Source organism: Fusarium pseudograminearum, chromosome 3 (genome assembly GCF_000303195.2).
Source record: "Fusarium pseudograminearum CS3096 chromosome 3, whole genome shotgun sequence".
In the NCBI taxonomy this organism is placed as follows: Eukaryota; Fungi; Ascomycota; class Sordariomycetes; order Hypocreales; family Nectriaceae; genus Fusarium; species Fusarium pseudograminearum.
This window is the reverse complement of record NC_031953.1, coordinates 3,007,947-3,030,223: the sequence shown is the minus strand read 5'-3', so window position 1 is coordinate 3,030,223 and position 22,277 is coordinate 3,007,947. Positions and strand designations below refer to the sequence as shown.

Below are 22,277 nucleotides of genomic sequence, written 5' to 3'. Positions count from 1 at the left end.
CTGCCTTTCGGCATTGTGATCGACATGGATAGGTCGACCGGGTGGCTGAGGCGCAGTGTGTTGGTCCATCTGCAGGAGGCCGACCTCAAACAAGCTGAAGCAAGGGTTCTGGGAATAGGATGTGATCTGCAAAGCAGGTAGAAGCCCTGGTTAATTCATTCATTGGATTGATCAGATCAATATACTATTCCTCTTCATTCATGTTCATCACGACAATACAACAGATCCTTGACTTGGCCGTTTCTCATCTTTTTTAAAGACTTGTAAAAGACAACATGGAAAGTCAGAATTTAAACAACATTTGTATCTATCGAAATGGTCCCTGGTAATCTGCAAGGCAGTGTAGCAATCGTGAAGCGCCTTGGTGAATTGATGGGCGGCTTCGTACAGCTGCTAGGCACGGCAACCAACCAACATCCCTTCCCAGCCCATTGACGACAATTCACTGCTCTCGGGTTGCAGCATGCAGAAGCGCGCAGTGATTTGGTGTATAAATTAAATCTCCTCCTCTGTCTGTTCACTTTCATCTTCATCATCTCATCCACAACACCTTCTTCATATTTTGGCATCAACTTTCCCTTGCGAGCAACAATAGGGATACATCAAGCGGTAGACATCATAGCTATCTTCTTGATCTGTCACAATGACGACTACATCAAAGACAGTCAAGTCTGAGCAGGGCCTCGGCAATCGAGCCCTGCTTGACAAGATGGACAAGCTTCGAGAGCTTGGTATCTCGAACATGGTCCCGCTTCCTCAGGTATGTCCTGGCGAGTCCAAATATTCGGCAAATTACGTCTTGTATTAATACTAACGCTACTCTAGATGGTGGTAGTAGGTGACCAGAGTGCTGGAAAGTCGAGTGTTCTCGAATCTCTCACTGGCTTTCACTTCCCGCGCTCAGTGACACTCTGCACTCGTCACGCGACCGAAATCATTTGTCGACGAGAAGAGACTCAGAGTATCGTCGTATCCATTCACGCTGCCGATGCCGACTCCGAACAAGCTCGTTCTTTTCATCGAACGGCCACTAATCTCGACGCCGAGGAGTTCGCCCAGATTTTCCAAGATGTGTGTCGAATCCTCCTCATCTGCCCACGCTGAACATGGTGCTAACTCATCGTAGGCAGCCAAGGTCATGGGCATCAAGTCAGATTCTGAAGATGATTCCACAGGCTCTGCATTCAGTCGTGATGTCCTTCGCGTTGAAATCAGTGGCCCCAACGAGGATCATTTGACTGTCATCGATGTCCCTGGCATGTTCGAGAACGTCACTCCTGGAGTGACCACCAAGGAGGATATCGAGCTTGTCAAGGGCATGGTGCAGAAATACATTAAGGAATCTCGAACTATCATCCTTGCTGTCGTCCCTTGCAACGGCGATATCGCCAATCAAAAGATTCTCACGTACGCCAAGGAAGTCGATCCCGAGGGCCAGCGCACCCTGGGTGTCCTGACCAAGCCTGACCTGGTCACCGAGAATGCCAACAAGGAGGTCGTACTCAACCTTGTTCGTGGTGGGCGCCGTGATCTCGAGCTCGGGTACTGCATCGTCAAGAACAGAAGTGCGGATGACAGTTCCTCCAGCCCTGAAGAACGCACTCGCTCAGAGAAAGAGTTCTTCTCCGAGTCCCCATGGACCAGAATCTCTTCTGATCGATGCGGTATTCCAGCCCTCAAGATCCGTGTCCAACAGCTTCTAATGGATCGCACAAAGAGCGAGTTTCCCAAGGTTCGTTCCGAGCTTGATTCTAAGCGCAAAGAGTGCGAGGCTCTCCTCAAATCAATGGGCCAGTCACGAGGTACCGAAGCAGAGCAGCGTGTCTATATCGGCAACATCGCTGCCCGGTTTGCACAGATCACAAACTACGGCCTTGACGCTTATTACACCAGGCACAGAATCTTTGAGAATGAGGAGCTCAAGCTTATTACTCGCATCCGTGAGATCAACGAGGGGTTTGGAAAGGTTCTCTTCGAAAAGGGACATACGCGAAACTTTTTTGAGTCTGACAAAGGTAAAGTGGAAAAGCCAGATCAAGACAGTGATGGTTTTGATGAACTCGATGTGAAATGCTATGATGTCAGTAGAGAGGATCTGTATGAGGAGACGACATTCGAGATTCCTTTGCTTGGCCAAGACGACTTGATGGATGACATTCTTTACGAACCGTATTATTGCGACGAGCCTCTGGATGAAGACATACTGTCCCACATTGAGAAACAGTACTTGACCTCGCGAGGCTACGAGATTGGAACTGTAAGTTTGTTAATCAACCAAATAGCATACTCCAAAACTAACCCTTTTCAGTTCAGCGGCGAAATGATCCCCGTCACGTTCAAAGAACAATCAAAGAAATGGCGTCCCCTGACTCAAGCACACGTCTCCAACGCCATTCTCATTGTCCACCACTTCATCCGAACGGTTCTAGACTCGTGCTGTCCTGATCCTCTGATCCGCGGTCAACTCTGGGAGTTCCTTCTCGAAGATCTCCAAAAACGCTACCGTCGTGCCATCGACCATGTCGAGTTTCTGCTCGAGGTCGAATTCGAGGGTAAAAGCATGACGTACGACCCAAACTTCAACGACGCTCTTGGTCGCCTCAAGTTTGCCCACGTTAAGGGCCTTGGAAAAGACGTTGAGAAAGTCATAGCCTCCTGGTCAGTGGAAGAATCCACCACCATGAGAAGTTTGGCGGCAGCAGCCCGTAAAATTATTGAACAGAAGCTTGACGGAGAGACCGCCCTCGATACAACCCGTCGGGATATTCACAATGTTCTTCACACCTTCTACGACAACGCCCGCATTCGCTTCGTGGATGTTGTTTGCCAGCAAGTTATCGATCACTTCCTCCTTCATGCCTCAAATGGTCCTCTTGCAGTATTTTCTGAGAGAGTTGCTCTTCAAATGACTCCTGAGCAACTTGAAGCAATCGCTGGCGAGGATATGCTCAGCAAAGACCGCCGCGATAAGCTGACTCGCGACATTGCTAACCTGAAGGAGGCTCTCAAGGTTCTCCGTGGTTAACACTGATGTTTAGATGAGGCTTCTCTAGGATACGCTCAGGATCGAGTTCTTTTGTTCATAAAAAGATGATAGACATATTGGTTCAGATTTGAACTAGATTAAGTCATAAACCGGAAGGCATGTAGACAATAGAGACGATGTATAAACCCTCCCTCAACCTGTGACTTGATATCTGTAATAACCAAACCACAAGCTTGAGAAACATTTAATAATCTGAGAGTCAAAGTCACTGACGATTTATCTTGGACGTAAATGTTGTGGAGATTCTTCATTCGTTATTCATTCGTACAATTTGCAGTCATCTACCTGCAAGTCTCCGGTTGCCGACATAAATTCGACATTTCCTAAATCAAACATCTAAGGTATCATAGTCTAAATTTCATTATTCCACCAACGCCTGTGATATGCCAATCATTCACCAGTTTTGTTCATCCAAAACATCATTTTGTAAGGAGGCTACCAACATCCTGTAGCTGAACCGAGTTCAACAATGGAGGTGGCCCTCCGCGGTCTATCCGTCCCCAGCCAGCTCCCCAACTCGGGGGAGGTGGCGGAGGAGGACTCGTTGTTGTAGCAGCAGGTGGCCCTGCCGGGAAGATATCATCGTCTGCTGTGCCCGAGCTTCGGGTGCTCAAGGCGATGTCTGTACCACTGCTCGACTTGGCCTTGCGATGTCTCCTCCAGAGACGCGTTTTTCGAAGTCGAGATGTTTCAGCCATGAGCTCCGGCGACGTCATGATGCCAACACGGTCGCTCTTTCGAAACTGGCTCGCTCTGGACCTAGGATATGAGAATCCGGCAGGTTGACCACCGTGGAAAGGATTCCATGCCCTGAGTTTAGGTGATCCAAGACTTATGCTTCCATTACATCCCGAGTTATAACTCGTCCGGGGCTCCCCAGAAAGCTCCTCCAAGGTCATGCCCTTGGTTTCGGGAATCAACAAAGAGGTAAAAGTACCGAATAACATGAAAAGAGCAAAGAGTTGGAGCAACCGATGCATATTTGGTGTGCATTCAGCATCCTTGCAGTTCTCCGAGGCTCCTTGACGAACCATAGGGATGCTGATAGCTTGGGCAACGATAGCACCAATTTTGCCCATAGCGGCACTGATTCCGTGTCCAGTGGAGCGATATCGGGTCGGGAAGCATTCGCCAGGAACAATGAACGTGGTTGTGTTCGGGCCAGCGTTGAAAAGAAACTGCCCGACAATGTACAGTGCAAGTAGGCCCCCTTGGGTTAGGTTGTTGTATGTAAAACCAAGGACGCAGAAGAGAATTGTGAGTAGAAGGAAACCAATGACTTGCAATGGCTTTCGTCCTATTGTGTCGACTGTGAGAATAGCCATCCAGTAGCCAGGGAGCGAGCCGGCACAAGTCAAGATGATCATTCCCACTGCTTGGTTTTGAAGTTTTTCGAAAAGATTGTTGCCAGCACCGTAACCGACTGCGTGGAGGATAAAGGTATTGTTGAGTCCTAGACCATAGAAAGCCAGATCCTTCAGAAAGATTAGATAAAGCAATAACGAGTCTGCTGTCAATACTTACCAGGAAGAACCACGAAAGGGTTGTGCCAAGAAGCATTTTCAAGTTGGTCCATTGGCGGAAGAAGGCAATAAGATCAGACCATGATGCGCGAGGCACATTAAGGCCACGCGTAGATGAGCGTTTGGACCGAACCTGATGGACCACATCGAATGACCCCTTGGACTTGCTCGCTACGTATGCTTTGATGTCAGCATCGGCTTTTTCGACGTCGAGCTCAACGTCAAATGTGTATCGAGGCGTTTCGGGAATTGTAATTCGGTAGTAAAGGGCGGCACAAGCAGGAATAGCGCCGACTCCAACGATAATTCGCCATGCTCGGTCGGCAGCTAATCGGCATTCGAAACCGCATAGGCTTTCATCAGCAACGCCAACAAAAGCATTCTTGAACGCAACGGTAGTGATCAGGGCAACGATAGCAGCCGCAAGCTGTCCAAGTCCTTGCATAGAAAAGACAGCAGCAACCATAGCACCACGCCACCTTGTGGGTGCGAACCTGTTGTCTAAGTCAGCTCAATTCAACAAAAGTCGATATTAAAAGTGCGGTAGACGCTGAACCAGCCACAAATTTAGAGAATCCAACTTACTCAGATGTAATAACACTGGATAGTGGATAATCACCGCCGATGCCGATTCCCTAGGTTCTGTCAATATATGTTATCAAATGCGAGTCCAGAGAGCTTACCATGATGATGCGCCAGAAGATCAGGAGGCCGGTTGACCCCATAGCAGGGCTAGAAGAAATGAGAGCACAGCAGAGTGTGGCCATGATAATGATGGCTAATTCAACACCATACATACGTCGTCGGCCAAAACCACTGATAGAATGTTAGTATACGGTTGTGTAGTCCAAGGGTAAAGTGTTGATGATAGGGGTACTAACTCTGCTAGCCATCCAAATACTATCATGCCCACCACAATTCCAGCACTGGTGGATGCTTTGAAAGCTTGGTTAACTCGGTCAGGGAGGTAACCATCATTGCCGCTAAACCCGTTCTGAGGGTTTGGATCTCCCCAGAAGACGACTCCAAGGAGTATTGTGATGAGGTTAATAGCAAAGATATCATATGAATCCAGGAAGAAACCAACACCTGCCACTAAAACAGCACGGATATCTGGAGATCATCAGTAAGAATAAATACAATAGGCAATGTCTCGACTCAGCGTCATTACATACGGTATGCGCCAAAAGGAACCTTGTCAATCTCAGACAAGGCAAGACGGCGGCGAAGATTTGGGTCAGGGATGTGAGAGAAATCGTTGAAAAAGTTGTGAAAAGCATTGTTGCCGCCCCAAGTTCGATCCTGATGAGAGCCGGAGGCAGGCTCGGGGAGCATGTCGTCATAGTCTGGCATTTTGAAGTTTATGGTAAAAGAATATCGGGAGCGATGGTATCTGTTATCGACGACATGGGTTGTTCGATATGAGGATACTTGGGGGTGAGTTTTGCGATACTGATCTCCACCTCTTCGGGCGCTGTTGCGTTGAGATCAGGAATGCATAGGAGCCAAGTTTCGTTGTCGGCGATGGTTTGATTAATTCATCCAACTCTTTTTCAGAATGTTCAATTCTGATATTTTGAACCCAGTCAATAAATGATCGTCTTTCCCTTCAAATCGTAATTCGCTGAAATCCGGGCTGTGTCCAATTGATCCAGTCCGCAGATGAGAGTGTTTTGAGACGGTCGGCTCCAATATCGATACCAAAACAGGTTTCCTTCTATTACAAGATCCCAATTTCAATCGGCGACAGTTTACCAAAAGCAATAGAGCGTCGATGTATTGTTCAAGTACGATAACGATACCATGGGTCGGAGTTTCGGCGTCGCTGGCCGTCGGGGTGCGGGTTCGCGAGGGTCGATGGATGTGACGAGTGCTGGAGTTTACGATAGGTCCAGTGTTGGAGCGAGGGTGGAATGGAACGAAACCGCAGATACAAGGAAGAGGATATTATGTTTTTAATAACAGTAATAATACGTAGGTATGGATGAGAAATGGAGAAGTTTGAGAGGATTCTTGACAGGCCCGGGCAGTTGGGATTAGATAGGTACGGCCGGATATAGCGTACGAGCCGTGCCTGCCAGGTTGGTACTTTTACGTATGGGGGATGGGATGGGATGGACGAACGTACCGTGCCTGCTCCTGCTGTCTGTAACGAGATGGGTGGTGATTTTGAGGCAGGTGCAGTGGTGGAGACGCATCTGCGCACGCCTTCCATAATGGAATCTCCGACCAAGCCACTCACCAGTCAGAGCTCAGTATTCTTCCAGTCACCCACCTCTGGAAGCCGAGGAAGAAGCAAGATGGAAAGTCCACCGCACACCCACTCGAACCTCCCCGGGCCAGTCAGCGTTGAGGGTTCACTGCAGACCATTGACATGAATGGAACACCAGGTTGCCCATGCTTCTAGAGAATCCACCAGGCCCGCCTTGTCCAAAGCAGGTCATTCTGCTAAACACCGACCACCTCCTTCATCTAGAATAGCATGAACGTACGCTCGGTGCTTTGCAAAGCGAGATAGGCTAGCCACGACCGTGTTTTGTTCGACAGCCCAGCCTACGGCCGGAAAGACGAAGGGAAAAGGACATCTTCACTCCCTATCCGAACAGATACACCCATGCAATCCCTTGTCATCCACTACCCTCCTCTCGACCAATTGGATCCCATCGGACACCAGTGGCCAAACTCGCCCTGGTGGAGAGAGAAGTCGACCTAACGCCCGCGTCTTACACACTGAAAGGGCTGCCCCCCACTTGCAGACCAGGGTCGTCTCGCTATCTGTACATTCTGTCTCTGACTGGGCTGAGGTGTTGAGGATGCAAACAGAGCTTATTTGAATAAGAGGCGTTGCGACCTCTGCAGATTCAGGAGCAACCAATTTCTCCTGCCATCTAGGGAATATCTCGCCGTTGGTTCGCTCGAACCGCCTTGGCTCAGGATCAAATTTGACGTCGTGTTACAGAAATTAAACCTGTCTGATGTGATGCACACTCAGACAAACCCCCTTGGCCCCTGTTTTCCAGAACAAATCCTTGCCGCCTCAGGCACTCACGAGTTTGCTTCTGTCATAGGAAAGCTTCCAGAAACAATAGAGTCGTTCCATGGCTCCATCACACCCACATTATGCCGCATTCGAGCATTCATTCCATCTCGCCGTGGTCACTTGGTCGCAGATCTCGCCGACCGGGAACTTTCAAGATTTTACCGGCGTTGCTTTCGCCTTGGATCGACAAGTATAATGCCCGAACTTTTATATATCCATCCTCATTGCATCGCATCGAAGCAGCATATCGATGACGAAGGATTGAAAAGGATCGACAGCAACCTCTATGTAAACCAGGCTGCATTACACAACATTCTTTGTTGACTTTCCCCTCTTTCTCGCCAACACGTGCTTACACCATCTGCCAGTCTGAGTTATCTGACAACACGATGGAGGCAGGAAAAAGCACCGAGACGGGCGTACTTTTTGATTGTACGTAAAAAGTGCATGCTGTACAAACAGCCCGGTCAGACACTGGATTGGTGGTTTCTCCAACACCCAAGAGGTTGCTATAGACGGTTTCCAGCAAATGGCAAGCTCTATCCCGGTTTGCTCTAGCATGATTGGGTCGTGCGCGGCTATTCGCATTGAGCAACATTGGAGAATCCCGTCAAGTGTGGCTCTATTACTCACACGAGTGAAACGGCCGGTCTCCTCTTCTTGATTCATGGTGGCCAAGAGAAAACAAGATCAATCAATGTCAGACCCATCCGGCACGTTGTCCAACAGCTCCACCATGTTCGAAAATGCTTCTAGCCGCATTCCGAAGTTTGCCACAACATGGATCCAGAGGACAAAGATTTGATGGTGAAAGAAAACATGACCTCAATGTTGGGGATGCAGGAAATAGCTGGACAAATAGTCTATCGCATTGTTGGGAAAGCGTCCAATGCTAATCTGTCATGAGCACTGACAACTGTTCAGGTTTCTGACATCGCCTGACAAAGACAGTAGCTCGCCCGATGTTAACAAAAAGGTTACGTATTACGGGTCTGTGTTTGGTTTTTACTGACCGTGCTTCTGTTCCTGAGTACGCGATATGTTTTGCTAATCTTGTTAATCTGCCATGCCTAGCGGGTAACAGAAAAGCTGGCGTCTAAGCTTTAGGCACAGAAATAAACAATCCAAGACTGCGATCTAAACAGCATGACCTGACTTGTTAATTTCGTCTCTCATACCTTGACGCCTACCACTTGAACCTGTTACCTAAAACATAGCTCTAGTCATTCACTAGGGATCCTCTATCTTTTCAGCTCCATTTCTCGACTTATCGTGTTTTTCCCTCAATCCCATGCCGCTGTCATTCTCGGTGAAGAAATGCATTCCGGCAGCACTGACCGAGCCAAGACGGGCCAAGAGCGGTCGCCGACGGATATGGGTTTCCTCTTGTCTCATCAGTTTCCCATTCTCTCGCCTCATTTTAGTTGTCTTTTCAACTTTTCAGCTGATTATCTTCGTTTCGCCCATTTCGACTAGGGGCTGTGGCCACAGTCAGTGCAACTGACCAATCGGTTATCCACGTGTGTTGCTCGTGAACATGATCCTCCACCGGCTTTGCAAATTTCTCATCTTGTGCCATATTGTACCTTGAAAGATTTGCTCATTCTGTGCCTCTTGAAACTGTCGCTGGGGGTCCTGTAAGTTGAGGAACTCGTAAGCCGGTGGGCCAGTGGGTTATCAGTCAGTTACACGTCAAAGAAACATCCTGGGTGCGAGTATAGCCGAGCCTTACTTGTCTCTGTAAGTTTCCAGCAGAGGATAAGAAGTGAACTTAGCCCTGGTTTGATGATTGGCGAAGTTACGGTATTTCCTCGTACGCTGTGTGTGAGTTGCCAAACTCGGCTTTTGAAGCTTTCACCAAGGTGCATAACATTCCAACATATTACATAGCTAGCTATTCGGAAGGAAACAATCCGACCTGTTTCTGACCTTTGGATCCAATGTGTACTCTGTATTTCAACTTGATTTAGTCTTCTTCGCCGATGCTTGACCTTGTGTTGTTTATGTTGTATGATCAAGTAATGTCTCACTTTCTAGCTTGGTTCAAGGCAACCCCCGTCCTGTTCTGCCAGACAGACAAGTCACATAGTGTCCTGATACGTAGCTCTACAGCTTTACAAAATCATTACACCCCCCGAACGATTAGAGGCGGGGTTATTTGTGGCGGATAGAACGACGTCTCAACAGCCGCAGCCTAATCGTCAACTTGCAGCAACTTGGTTACACAACGCCTCCGGAAACAACGTACGAGAGCGCGAATAAGCGAATCCCATCTCTAATTGGTTTCTTTTCGCATGTCTCTCCTGTTTTCATCTATCTGCATTCCATACAAGTCACTTCTGCAACAGCCTCATGTTTTAGTCTGCCGCTACCACCACAGTCTTTATCCCCAGTGCGAGATGTCCCGCAGTGGCTTGATTCATGAATGTGACAAATACAGGTATCGGCAGTTAGGATTCCTATGTTTACGGATGGCAGCTTGTGTCATTAAACAAGAGTTGGTGTCGTGTGACTTGAAGATGGCAACATAGTTTGCCGGGAATAAAGACGGATGAACAAGCATATGTGCAGCCCTATTCTACACAAGAACTAAGAGCGACATCCATGGTGTGTTGAGGAATGTCTAGTGAGTTCTTGTAAGTAACACTACTACCCAGCGGCCAAAGCACTGCGTGCCCGGCTATTACATGAAGTACATGGTATCAGAATTTGTAACAGGGTAGTATGATCAGTTCAACGCAACCAAGGAACTTTATGCATAGTGTATGCATGATTATAAATCGGTAAAGCAAAACCTACCCAGAAGTTAGAACACATGAGAGTTATCAGGATCAGCACTCACTGCCGCAACATGTGTGGCCAGTCACGTCCTCGTGAAAGAAGGTTAGTGTTCTACATAAGGCAGGATTATCAGATCTCGGTGAATAACTATACAGGTCGTGGAAGCTCAGTATAACTGACTCGTTTCCCGCTCATCACATGCGGTTCAACTTTGTCTCGCACCATTCATGCACCTCTATTCATTTTTGGTATTTGCTGATGCAGAGCAGTGCAGTGTTTATTGCGTATCGAGATCGCGAACAAGTTAATCATCACATTTGGATAGCTCAAAGAATGACTACATTGATAGGTTCTTCATATCGTCATTATTCAATTGTCTAACTCTTTTTCTAGTTCAGTGTAGCGTCTTGGGCTCGTTCTAAATGGTCTACCAGGCAGTGATGTCCTCGACTTCAGCTTCACCAAACGTGCTCGACTTGGTAATCTGCCCAACACTAGCTTCCTCAGGTGCAGCGCCGTCCTTGGACATAATGTCTGGCAGCACTTCCTTGAAAAATGATAGAACATAGTTGTTGACTTGCTCGAACTGCAACAAGAACGCATCGTGACCCTCGGGGCTCTCGATTCGCTCAAGACGTGCGTTGGGGACATGCTGCGCGATCTCCTCTTGTTCTGCAAATGTAAAGAGGCCATCACTTTCAATTCCCAAAACGAGTGTGGGCTGCTGAATCATAGCCAATGCATCTGCAATGGTATCTGCCCGGTTGCGCGACACGTCATGTGTGTCCAACTTACGAGTCATGGCAATGTAACAGTTGCTGTCGAATCGCGTAACAAATTTACGGCCCTGATACCGCAGATACGATTGGGCAGAGAAGTAGTGCGATTGTGGCATATCCCCTCCGGTAAGACTACCGTTGCTAGGACCATGGAATTGAGGGTCAGCAACATCAGGCTCTGCAGGTGTCTGAGGCGCTGAGGCGGCATCGGCTGCACTGCTCTGGGATATGGAGGTGCGCTTGACAACATGGCCGTCGTTGTGGATTTGAAAGTGCGCCTCTGATGGAGTTGAGGGGCGTGGTCGGCCGCCAATGGTTTGGACCTTGGACGGGTCGGGGATGTTGCGTCCAAACCGCGACTCAAATGAGTTGCGGCTTCGATATGTGAGGAGAGCAGACATGCGGGCCGCGCCCAGGCCAGTGGAGGGTGGATCATCGAAAGAGTAGTATCCATCGTCATACTTGGGGTCGGCGTAGATGCTCTGTCGCTGAGCTTCACCCCAGCTGATGCCCCAAGCACTGTGCCTGCTTGAAGTAGCAATTGGGACGACGCAGCGAATGTAGTCCTTTCCAAAGTACGCCCACTCAAGCACAAACATGCCGCCAAGAGAGCCTCCAACAACAGCGGCTAGCTGCTTGACACCTAGGTCATCCAGGATAAGCTTGTGGAGGCTATCAAAAGTTAGTATAAGTGCGTTTTCGTATTTCTATCCTTGCAGAGATAGGACCACTCCTAGGGCGCAGAACTTACTTGACATCGTCGCGAATGGTTGTGAGAGGAAACTCAGGTCCATATCGGCCCTTGCTGGGGTCGTTGTCCTTTGCTGTCACTGGGCTCGCAGTACCGTAGGGACTGCCCAGACTGTTCATGCAGGCGATGAAGAATCTCGAGGTGTCGAAAGCCCGACCAGGACCACCAAGAAGAGGACCCCACCAATCGCCCACATCAGCACTTCCAGTGAGAGCATGACAAATGACCATGGCATTGTTGCCTTCCTCATTGAGCTTGCCGCGAGTTGTGTAAGCGACTGGAAGGTTGTAAAGAGTAACTCCAGACTCGAGAGTAAATTCAGGAACAATCGCTAGCTGCTGCTCAGGGATGAGGGCAGCGAACGGGTTCTCAGGCTGTGATTGCGTTCTTTCTTGCAGGTATTCAGCAACCATTCTTTTACAGTGATACATGGGGGGACCATTGTGATAAACCATGATGTATAGGGTCACAGTATAGGGTGCAGTGATGTGAAGTGTTAAGGCATAGGGAAATACTGACCATAGTGCTTACGGGAATCGCCGTTTGTAGTGTTGATTTCTGACATGGTGGCAATTGGCATGACTATAATTGTCTTTGTCTTCTCACGATAGTAGGTAGTTGTGAGAGGTTATACCGATATATCGGACCGGGGTCGCTCTCAGATTAATTGGTTTTGATATTGAAGCCGTTTGACACCCAAAGTTGATCGAATTGGCGAGAATTTGGGTCCAATGGATAGACAGGTCCTAATCAAATGTATTTATTGACTTGATTCGCCTAGAAAAGTGTTTGACTCAGAATCCAAGAAGAAAAGACTGCTCCTAGGTATGGCGTAATTCTGGTTGGTCTCCATGGCTGCCGTGACTCAGCCAATTACGATGCTGTTCTGACTGCAACAGGTGGCCGGCAACGGAGAAGCAAACGATCACGTGCACTTGATGAGCTTCTCCGGAAATAACCCGTGAATACCTAACCTAAGCTTGAGCTGCGCTGAAATGAATAAACCTTTGATCAATCGTAAAGTAAAATAAATGCACGATTAATTCGCTGTAAATAATCTCCCTTTGATTAATTCTTCGTCAAGGGAGCAGTAATCTCTGGATTTTATGAGTTGACTTATCATTCGTCCCTTCTATGGAATTTGAGGCCTGATAAACCGGTACGTATCTTTTTCTACATCAAGTGGCCTGTGCGGCGACGTGCCTGCCACCTAAACCTACCGCGCGTTGGCAGCCTCGTTTCCCCAGTAAGGGAAGGCTGCTATCGACGACTGGTTACCAACCGTGACATCTAATTCCAGCTATTGGAGCTTCCTTTATTCTTTCCTCTCCAACCCCATCGCGACTGGGCTCCCCACTTGCAAAACGAATCGCAAAAGTCGCTACTTGTATATTTCGGAGCCATTTCTCGCGCGCTCTGCACCCTGTGGCTTCTTTTCTTTCAAGTCATTCCCTTGTCAGCTTTGTCGCGACCATCGCTTTCCCCACCCGAACTCCTTGTCGTCAAAAGTCAGTCTTTCTCATCCGCGCCGTCCGCCTACGCAACAATCAAAGCCACCTATTCCATTACTTCGAACCAGCCAACTCATTTTTTCTTGCAGATTTTGAAACTTACGACATTCCCCAGTAGCGCAACATACGCCGCTATCTAATGAGATAATCATCGCATTCAGTTCCGACTTCATTCTCGCGAGCTATGCCTCCGAAACGCAAGAGGAACGATCGCCAATCGGTCGAAGCTGGTCGATCTTCTCCCCATCGACCTGGAGAAACGTCACTCGGGCAGCACGATCGCGAAGATAATATGTCACGCAATCGCGGCAGAGGACCTCGAGGTCCAGGTCGACGCGACTCATCGCAAGGTCATGGCCGAGCACCCCAGAATCATCAACCTAATCCTACACCACCGCAACGACGACCTGGCTCTTCTCACGCACCACCACCGCCGCCGCCCCCTCCGCCAGCGATCAAGAAACCGACTTACGTACCACCGCCCCTATTGAGACCACCCTCTCCGGTCCGTTCTAACTATCGCTATAATAATCTTACGGACGAGAAGATTAGCGCTTGGGCCGAGGGCGGTCGGGACGAGATGATTCAGCACGGGAAACAATCGCGAGACGATGTTGACATCACTGAGCTTTCGAGTTTGTTTCAGGAATTCGTTCACTCAGTTGTCGAGGCTCGCTTATCACCAGCTGATGCAGGTACTTGCGTCAAGGAAATCCTCGGTGACGAAACGACGGAGATTATTAAGGATTCATACGCGTTCGCTCCCCACACTCTATTTCTTGACTCTCTATCCATCGTTATGGATAACGAGCCCGTTATTTACAGGCCGACCCTCGGGGAGTTTGTTCTGACAGCTGGCATATCTTCAAACTTGATGCGCCAGGTGCTCGACCATGAAGTCTTGCAGCATCTGGGGCTTGTTAGAGAAAATTTCGTCAAACTGGGTATCAAGCAGGCGACGAATCTTCTCTATCGACAAGCCAACTACAACTTGCTACGCGAGGAAACCGAAGGATACTCCAAGCTTATCACAGAATTATTCACAACTAGCAGTGTGGCGCCTCCCCCTCCAGAAATGGCCGAACAAACCTTTGAACGAATCAAGGCATTGATAGGTACTTTTGATCTCGACGTCGGAAGAGTTTTGGATGTGACTCTTGACGTTGCAGCTGCTGTACTGATAAAGCAGTTCAAGTTCTTTGTCAAGTTTCTCCGGGTCAGCTCTTGGTGGCCACGCTCTCACCTCAAGTTCAGCGCTGCAGTTTATGTCGGCGGCTTACCTTTGTGGGCCACCCCAGAGTACTCACAGTGGACAACAACAGAAGAGGACGAGAAGCTTTTGGAGGAGAAGAAGCGGGTTCGTGATATTGCATTCTGGAGTCGAGCTCGAGAAGTGCATATCGCGGCATTCTTTGAGTTGGGCGGCCGACAAGTGGCAGATTCCGACTCTCAGCAACTTACCATTACCAACGGGTCCCCAGGCGAAGACGCTGCAGCCGATATCGAGCGACAGTGGGTTCAGGAAACCAAGACACTGCCACCTCCGGGCAACCGTACGGCTGCGCAGCTACTTGGCTTCAAGCTACGTTTCTACAACTCAGACGCCAGAGATGAATCAGACGTCCTTCCTGCGAACCTGCTCTATCTGGCAGCCCTTCTCATCAAGATCGGCTTTATTTCCCTGACCGACCTCTACCCCCATCTCTCACCAGCCGACGAAGATATGGAAATGGTCCGCGAGAAAGAGATGAAGAAGATTGAAGAAGCAGAACGAACCGCCAAAGGTGGACCGATGAACGCTCTTCTCATGGCCGGTGTTTTACCCCAGGGTGACGACGATAACCCAAACGGGTCGAATCTTCCTCGACGAGAGCTTCCCAAGAAAACCGAAGCTGACGCTAAAGAAGCTGCTGCAGAGGGGGCAGACAGCAAACCAAAGTTGCCTGAGCCCTTGGAACAAAAGGTGGCGTTGCTCACCCAGTTGTTGACTATTGGCGCCATTCCCGAATCGCTGTTTATTCTCGGCCGCTTCCCCTGGATACCCGAGGTCTTTCCCGAAGTGCTGGAAAGAATTCATCGCGTTCTTCACTATTCTGTGGACAAAGTCTTCCACGACAGCCGACCTATTGTGGTAGGCGAACCTGGATGTCCGACCAAACTCGTTCCCGATTTTGACCAAACTGGGCTTCCCAAGGGCAACGTCCGTCTTAGTAGATTGACAACCCGGAAATCACTGAGATGGCCATTCCCGGACAAGATTGATACCAACGAATCGCAGAATTATCGATATTATTGGGATGAATGGGCGGACAATATTCCCGTTTGCCAAACCGTGGACGACATCTTCACCCTGTGCGGAACGCTGCTCAACATTTCCGGTGTCAACATTGGCAAGGATGAGGCGCTATTGACCAAGTTGGCCAGAATTGGAGCCAAGAGTCTTGGAGAGGACAGGTCCGAGCACAACCTCACTCGATGGCACGACCTCCTCCGACGGCTTTTGTTGCCAGCGTTGAGTCACACCAAGGCCAATGCTTCTGCCGTTAATGCGATCTGGGAACTCATGAGGCACTACCCCATGACTACCCGCTATTCCATGTATGCTGAGTGGTTCGAGGGTCAAATCTCTCGACTGCCTGCTATGAAGGCAGCTTTTGCAAAGGCAACATCAGAGACTCGAGGCACCATGAAGCGAGTTTCTCTTACCAACCTCAGCGAAATGGCCAAGCAACTCGCCAAGACCAGCTACTCGTCTCCTGGTATCGTGTTCCGAGTTGCTTTCGAACAACTGGAATCCTACCCAAACCTGATCGATGCTTTTGTGGAGTGCGCAAAGTACTTTACAGACCTGTCTTATGATGTGCTTGTGTGGTCCCTGATGAGCTCTCTCGGAAAGTCCAGGAGTCGTACTCAAGCCGAGCACGCCCTCACTACCAGCAAATGGTTACAAGCCTTGTCAAGATTCTCCGGTAGAGTCTTCCGACGATACACCGTATTGAACGCCACGCCAGTTCTTCAATATGTCAGCGACCAGCTGATCAAGGGCAACTCTACTGACCTTATCATTCTCAAGGAGCTCATCACTTCCATGGGTGGAATTGTGGATTCAGTTGATTTCACAGACCATCAAATCATGTCAATGGCTGGAGGTGAATACTTGCGACGGCATACTCTGATCCGCGGTCAAGATAAGCGATTTGACAACATCAAAAGCTCAAAGCGTCTTACCCAAGCTTTGACCGACTCCAAACTTGCTGCCCAGCTTCTCATCAGCCTAGCACAGTACCGACAAGCAGCACTCTTCCAGGTGCCAGAGGATGAAGCTCACATCAAGTACCTTTCCTCGATGATTGATGATTCTCACCGCATTTTGATCCAATATCTGGACCTGCTCTGGAGCAACATGGAACCGGCCAGCTTCGATAGTCTTGTCCCTTCCATTCCCGAACTCATTAATTCGTACGGTTTGGATGTCGGCCTAGCATTCATGATAGGTCGGGCAAGTCTTGCCCACCGCATGTTCCCTTGGAAACAAAAGAAGGTTGAAGAAACCAAAGAAAAGTCTCAAATTGCGCAGTCTACGGACAAGGAAGGGGACGTCACCATGTCCGACACGCCCGTTACAAATGGCGGCAACGACACACCCGGTCAAGAAACACCACAGGCCGACGACCAGGTGGGTTCCCAGGATGCAACAGCACGGAACCCCTCGACTAACCCACCACAGACACAAAAATCCGAAGACAGTTCTCTCATCAAATCAGCACTGCAGCCTCTGGTGGAAAGCATTCAAGATGCTGCCCGTCCTGAGACTTGGCAGAAGATTACCCCGGACCTCTATGTGACCTTCTGGGCTCTTCAGCTAGGCGATCTCTACTGCCCTGATAGGATTTACAGACAAGAGAAAGACCGTCTCAGAGCCGAGGACCTTGCCATCTCACGAGATCGCAGCGACATGTCAAGACGAGGACAAGAACGCAAAGTGGAAAAACGAAAGGAGCTTATGCAGCTTCAGATCGGTCTTTCCGAAGAATGCGGCGAACACCTCCTGCGACAGGCAAAGTGGAAATATTTCCTGAGCAAGCAGTTTCAGTCTTCATTCCCAGAGCCTCGAGCTAAGCCAGACAGCATTTCCGACACGTTGCTTGAACAGTGCTTCCTGCCTCGCCTGCTTCTATCCAAAGCTGATGCCGAGTACACATACAAATTCGTCAAAGCGCTTCATGAAGGCAATGCTCCAGGCTTCCAGTTGATGTCCCTCTACGACCGATTATTCCATGCCAACCGCTTGAGGTCTCTCATTTTCACATCAACTGTTATGGAGGCCGAATATCTCGGTCGTTTCTTGAGGTTGATTCTGGAAGACTTGTCACGTTGGCACAAGAACGCAACTGTCCCCAATGAGAAGGACAAGTCCAAGGATCAGCCCAGGCTCGGTGCATATGACAAGGAAGGCAAGGGATCGAGCGATCAGCCTCGTCTTGGGTTTGCTTTGACTTTCGACGACAACGGAAAGCCCTTGACATTTGTAGAGCACGAACAGTTCCGGGATATGCTATTCCGCTGGCACAAGAACCTCAACAGTGCTCTTCGTTCCTGCTTGGAAGGCGCGGAATGGATGCACATCCGAAACGCCATCACAGTACTCAAGGCGGTCCTTGACTTCTTCCCCGCGATCGACTTTATGGCATCCAAATTCTCTTCTCTCCTTCAGACCATCACCAAACAAGAGTCTACTGCAAAACCGACACCAGACAGCGAGATTGGCGGACGTGTCGATCTGTCAGTTGCCGCACAAGGTGCAATGTCAGAACTTCAGAGGAGGAAATCCAAATGGGTCATGGTGCAGGCTTTCCGCCCTGGTGGTGTAAGTGTCCCGAGGCTACATTCCGTAACAAGACTAATACTTAATAGGCTGGGCCTGCCCAGAACGAATCAGAAAAGGCGTCTCTACGTGCGACTGCGCCAGAGTTCAAGCCTGGCTCCGCAAAGTAAGTCTTCATCCCCTTTAATTCTTTCCGAGTCTAACATGAGCAGGCCATTCAGAGGAAAACAAAACACAGCCGAAGAGGAAGATGGGGAGGTTAAGGATTCCAAGGAATCCAAGTCCTCTGGATCCGATTCGACAAAGCCCACAGGCCCTGCGAAGGACTTGCTACCCGCTAAGCCAGGGTCGTCCCGAGAGTCCAACTCGACCAAACGTGACCAAACGCCTTCAGGACCTCGCGCCGCAAACACAAGTTCAGGAGCTGGATCATCCGGGAAGCATGATTCTCGGCCTAATACGTTGCCTGAACGCCCGCCTCATACTCTCCCTAGTCGACCTGATGTGCCTATCCCTGCTCACTATCCTTCTGATCGATTCAGCCAATCTAGAAGCCATGAGCGTCGTGATGGTAAGGAGCCTCGGGACGCACGCTCCAGAGATTCGCGCGAGCCTAGAGAAACTCGTGACACTCGGGATCAGCGAGACTCTAGGGAGCCACGCGAACCGCGAGACCAACGAGACTCGCGAAATTTCGACCCTGCTCGTCCAGAACGTCCTCGCGAGTTTCCTGACCGACGATCACAGGAACACGGTAGAGACCCATCTCGATCTGACGGGGGACGTCGCAGCGAGCATGAGCGAGAACGGCCCCGAGACACTAAGAGCAGTAGAGGCCACGATCATGGCCGTTTGAATGACACACCAGCCTCGGCTCCCACTGCACCTGCCGCTGCTGAGGCACCTGAACCCCATATAAACCCAGAGAGGGCTGCTCTATTTGCTCAAGACAGCAAGCAAAGTCGTGCGCCTGACTCTGAGCGAGGCAGAGGCCGCAAGACAGCCCCTGCCGAGCCACTGGACACGATCAACCCAGAGAGAGCGGCGTTGATGGGCAATAGGGACAGCACACCATCGCGTGCCCCCAGGAATGAGGCACGAGAACACAATCCTCGTGCTCAGTCACCTCGACGAAGTGGTCGTGAAGAACGACTTGACCGCAACTATCCTGTGGAACATCGACCCTCCGGCCGAGATCCTCGAGAGCGTTCACCGTTGCCAGGTAACTACCGTGGAGACAGGCCAATGGACCGCGAGAATGAACGCCCTTCTGCACCCAAGGGGCGTGACGCTTCTGGTTTCCACGGCGCTCAGGCGCGTGCCCCTGAGCCTGATCACAAGCCCTCTCACCAAGACGACTCATACGGACGTCTCAACGCTATTCAGCCCGTAGCCGATATTCCATATGGCCCCAAGGCTCGTGGACGAGGTTCAACCAGAGGTCACAGTGGGCCACAAGCTCTGCCAGGTCGATTTGCTGGTCCCGATGCTGAACGACCGCCCACCCCAGATCGACCTCCTCCTACGGGTCCATCGTCAGGAAGAGGGCGAAGAGGCTATGAGCAGAATGCTGGTCCAGTTACTCCTGCTGGCACACCTGGAGGTCCCGGGGGCAGGCTTCGAAATGCTGGCCCCGGCCAAAACATGCAGTCTCCTGCTTCGGTCAATGCAACCCCTACAGGTGTTCATCCTGAACGTCTTGCTCAGATCGGTGGTGGTGGTGGTAATTCGCTACCTCCCCCTCCCCCTGCAGGGCAACCACCTCATGGGCCTAGCAATAGCCACGGGCATGGCCGACAGTCCATGGGTGGAACAAACACTCTCGACCGTCCCAGCTCTGGCCCACGACAAACACCTGGAGGCTACACTGGGTCTCCAGCCAGTGAACCCAATGTGCCAACCGGGCCGGCTTCCAGCGAACGTCGCAGTGGCGGTCGAAGGCAGCTAGCTGGCATCAACAGCACCTTGCAACAAGCTCAGGCCAACATGCCTGATACAACCCGAAGCAGTAGCGGAAGGAGGGGTCAGGCTCGCCAAATCCTTGGCGGCGGTTCAGATGCTCAGGTCTTGACTGGAGGTTCGCCCGCCACCACGCCAGCACAGGAACGTTCAGATCCGGTCAGAAATGAATCTTCAAGCCGGGCGTCTGCCAATGGAGATGAAGGCTCAAGCCGCGGTGAACATGAACGAGGCCGACGCGACCGCGACGGTCGATCAAACAGATCTTCGCGTCGAGGAAGCCGTGACCGCGACCGCGAGCGAAGTCAAGGTCGAGACAAGGAACATCGCGAACACCGTGACCGCCGCTCAGGGGCTGGAGAGAGTGGTAGGGAAGAGCGCGAATCCAGACGCTCCAACCGAGAACCTGGCGGTGCTCCACGCGAGCCAATGGGGCCTCCTCCTACTGGAAGAGACCTTGTACAAGGCCGTGATGGCCGGCACAGAGGTGATAGTCAAAGCGGCCGCAGTGGTGAAGACTGGGCGAGCAACGGTAGAGGAGGACGAGGACAACGTGAGGGAGGTTTACGACCAGACGATCGTCGTGACGGGCGAGAGGACCCCCGTGGACGAAAGAGGAGGAGCGAAGGAGATTCAGGGTCGCAGAATGATCGCGAGAAACGGGCCCGACGATAAAGATAATTTGAATGAAAGTCGGCACAGCATGTTTTGAGTGCGAAAGAACGAAAAAGAAAAGGGATGGTTTCAAGTCTAGTCATGGAATACAACCCACGCAGAAGAGGACATCGGACACGGCAAGCAAGCAGTCTGACCAAGAACGGATCACAGACGAGTCGCATTATCGGGGCGTTTATCAGATTTTTTATCACATTATGCTCCATTCGACCTTGCATTACAGTTCTCCTTTACTACGTTACTACAATTATACTGCTATTTACACAATTGCTCCCTTGGAGGCTACCCTCGGTCTCTTCTGAATCGGTTTTGCGAATATCGGAGGGTTACAAGAGTTTGAACCTCTGAGATATACCATGGATGGTTAGGCGTTTGGTCGGCAAAGCGTGCTTGGATTGCAGATACCCTTTGGGCAGCGTATGACATTTTTCACTCAGTGACGATATAAACTAGACTAAAAGTGCATTTAAAAGCCTTGTAAGATACTGTAGCATGTCAGGGCAGTATATAATGGAATGGCCAGGATAAACTGTGGGTTTGGAGGTCACTTGGAACTCGTTGTGTATTGATATTGGCATGAAGACGGTATTGTACTGAGTTCCGTCCAAGTTCCTTGTCCTGAGTAATTGTGACACAAGCTGAGTATCAAGACTCAAACAGTGGAAGCACTCTCAATTATCCCATGTTCATTAGCTTGCAACAGGTCCTTTCAGTAAAGCTACCAGCCTGCAATATAAGACGTAGAGGAGGGATCAAGGCCTGCGATGAATAACCCAGGTCCTGATTCGAAACGTCGTCAAGCAATCGCACGATCGTCTTAGTATAATAATTACTCCAAACCGACATTCACCGTCTGTATCGGCAACTCAAACAATTGTCACATCGAATGACTTTATATCTACTTATTAGTTTTTATATCTTCTTAACTAAAGCATTTTATACTCTTGTCTTGTGTTAGTTATATGTGTGTGTTGGCGAGTTATCCTTCTTAGTGAAGAAAAATGTTAGTTATATAGTTGTATGAAAGAGTGATGGTCTTGTACTGGATCTACCCTGTGCAAGCTGGACCTGCATGTCCATAATCCAGACTAGAGAAATACGATTCCTTTGATAAAACCGGTGCTCTACACGTGTAGCGACTTTGGTAGATGTTATCATAAGAAGACAGACTAAATTATCTTTACTGGTCGTCTCAGTGACAAGGTTACTGTATCCCGTAGCCAGGTTCAACTCCTCACAACTAACCAGATACCATCGATCTTATTAAAAAGAGCACCAGCATCACAGCCCAAAATCCACATACACCAAAAAACTCACAACTCGCCAAACACCAGCAAAAGGAAAGGTCTCGGAGGGAGTCGAACCCTCGCTGGCGGAATCAGAATC

At 49.8% G+C, this 22,277-nt stretch overlaps 4 protein-coding genes across 4 annotated transcripts; 2 read left to right on the top strand and 2 right to left on the bottom strand.

Annotated features, from left to right (window-relative positions):
• Nucleotides 1-643: 643 nt before the first annotated feature.
• FPSE_06255 (uncharacterized protein) lies at nucleotides 644-3,025 on the top strand (the record flags this gene model as incomplete). Its single annotated transcript, XM_009259373.1, has 4 exons — nucleotides 644-760; nucleotides 826-1,071; nucleotides 1,127-2,257; nucleotides 2,309-3,025. 4 exons carry the CDS (start codon nucleotides 644-646, stop codon nucleotides 3,023-3,025), a joined length of 2,211 nt encoding a protein of 736 aa, XP_009257648.1.
• Nucleotides 3,026-3,465: 440 nt separating this feature from the next.
• On the bottom strand, nucleotides 3,466-5,922 carry FPSE_06254 (uncharacterized protein; the record flags this gene model as incomplete). Its single annotated transcript, XM_009259372.1, has 6 exons — nucleotides 3,466-4,521; nucleotides 4,571-5,063; nucleotides 5,155-5,204; nucleotides 5,253-5,385; nucleotides 5,451-5,682; nucleotides 5,745-5,922. 6 exons carry the CDS (start codon nucleotides 5,920-5,922, stop codon nucleotides 3,466-3,468), a joined length of 2,142 nt encoding a protein of 713 aa, XP_009257647.1.
• A 4,896-nt stretch (nucleotides 5,923-10,818) lies between these two features.
• On the bottom strand, nucleotides 10,819-12,486 carry FPSE_06253 (uncharacterized protein; the record flags this gene model as incomplete). The annotated part of the gene is made up of 3 exons (XM_009259371.1): nucleotides 10,819-11,842; nucleotides 11,922-12,312; nucleotides 12,441-12,486. The coding sequence occupies 3 exons, from the start codon at nucleotides 12,484-12,486 to the stop codon at nucleotides 10,819-10,821; spliced, it is 1,461 nt and encodes a 486-aa protein (XP_009257646.1).
• Nucleotides 12,487-13,616: 1,130 nt separating this feature from the next.
• FPSE_06252 (uncharacterized protein) lies at nucleotides 13,617-20,891 on the top strand (the record flags this gene model as incomplete). The annotated part of the gene is made up of 4 exons (XM_009259370.1): nucleotides 13,617-17,108; nucleotides 17,160-18,299; nucleotides 18,347-18,423; nucleotides 18,470-20,891. 4 exons carry the CDS (start codon nucleotides 13,617-13,619, stop codon nucleotides 20,889-20,891), a joined length of 7,131 nt encoding a protein of 2,376 aa, XP_009257645.1.
• Between the last annotated feature and the right edge of the window lie 1,386 nt (nucleotides 20,892-22,277).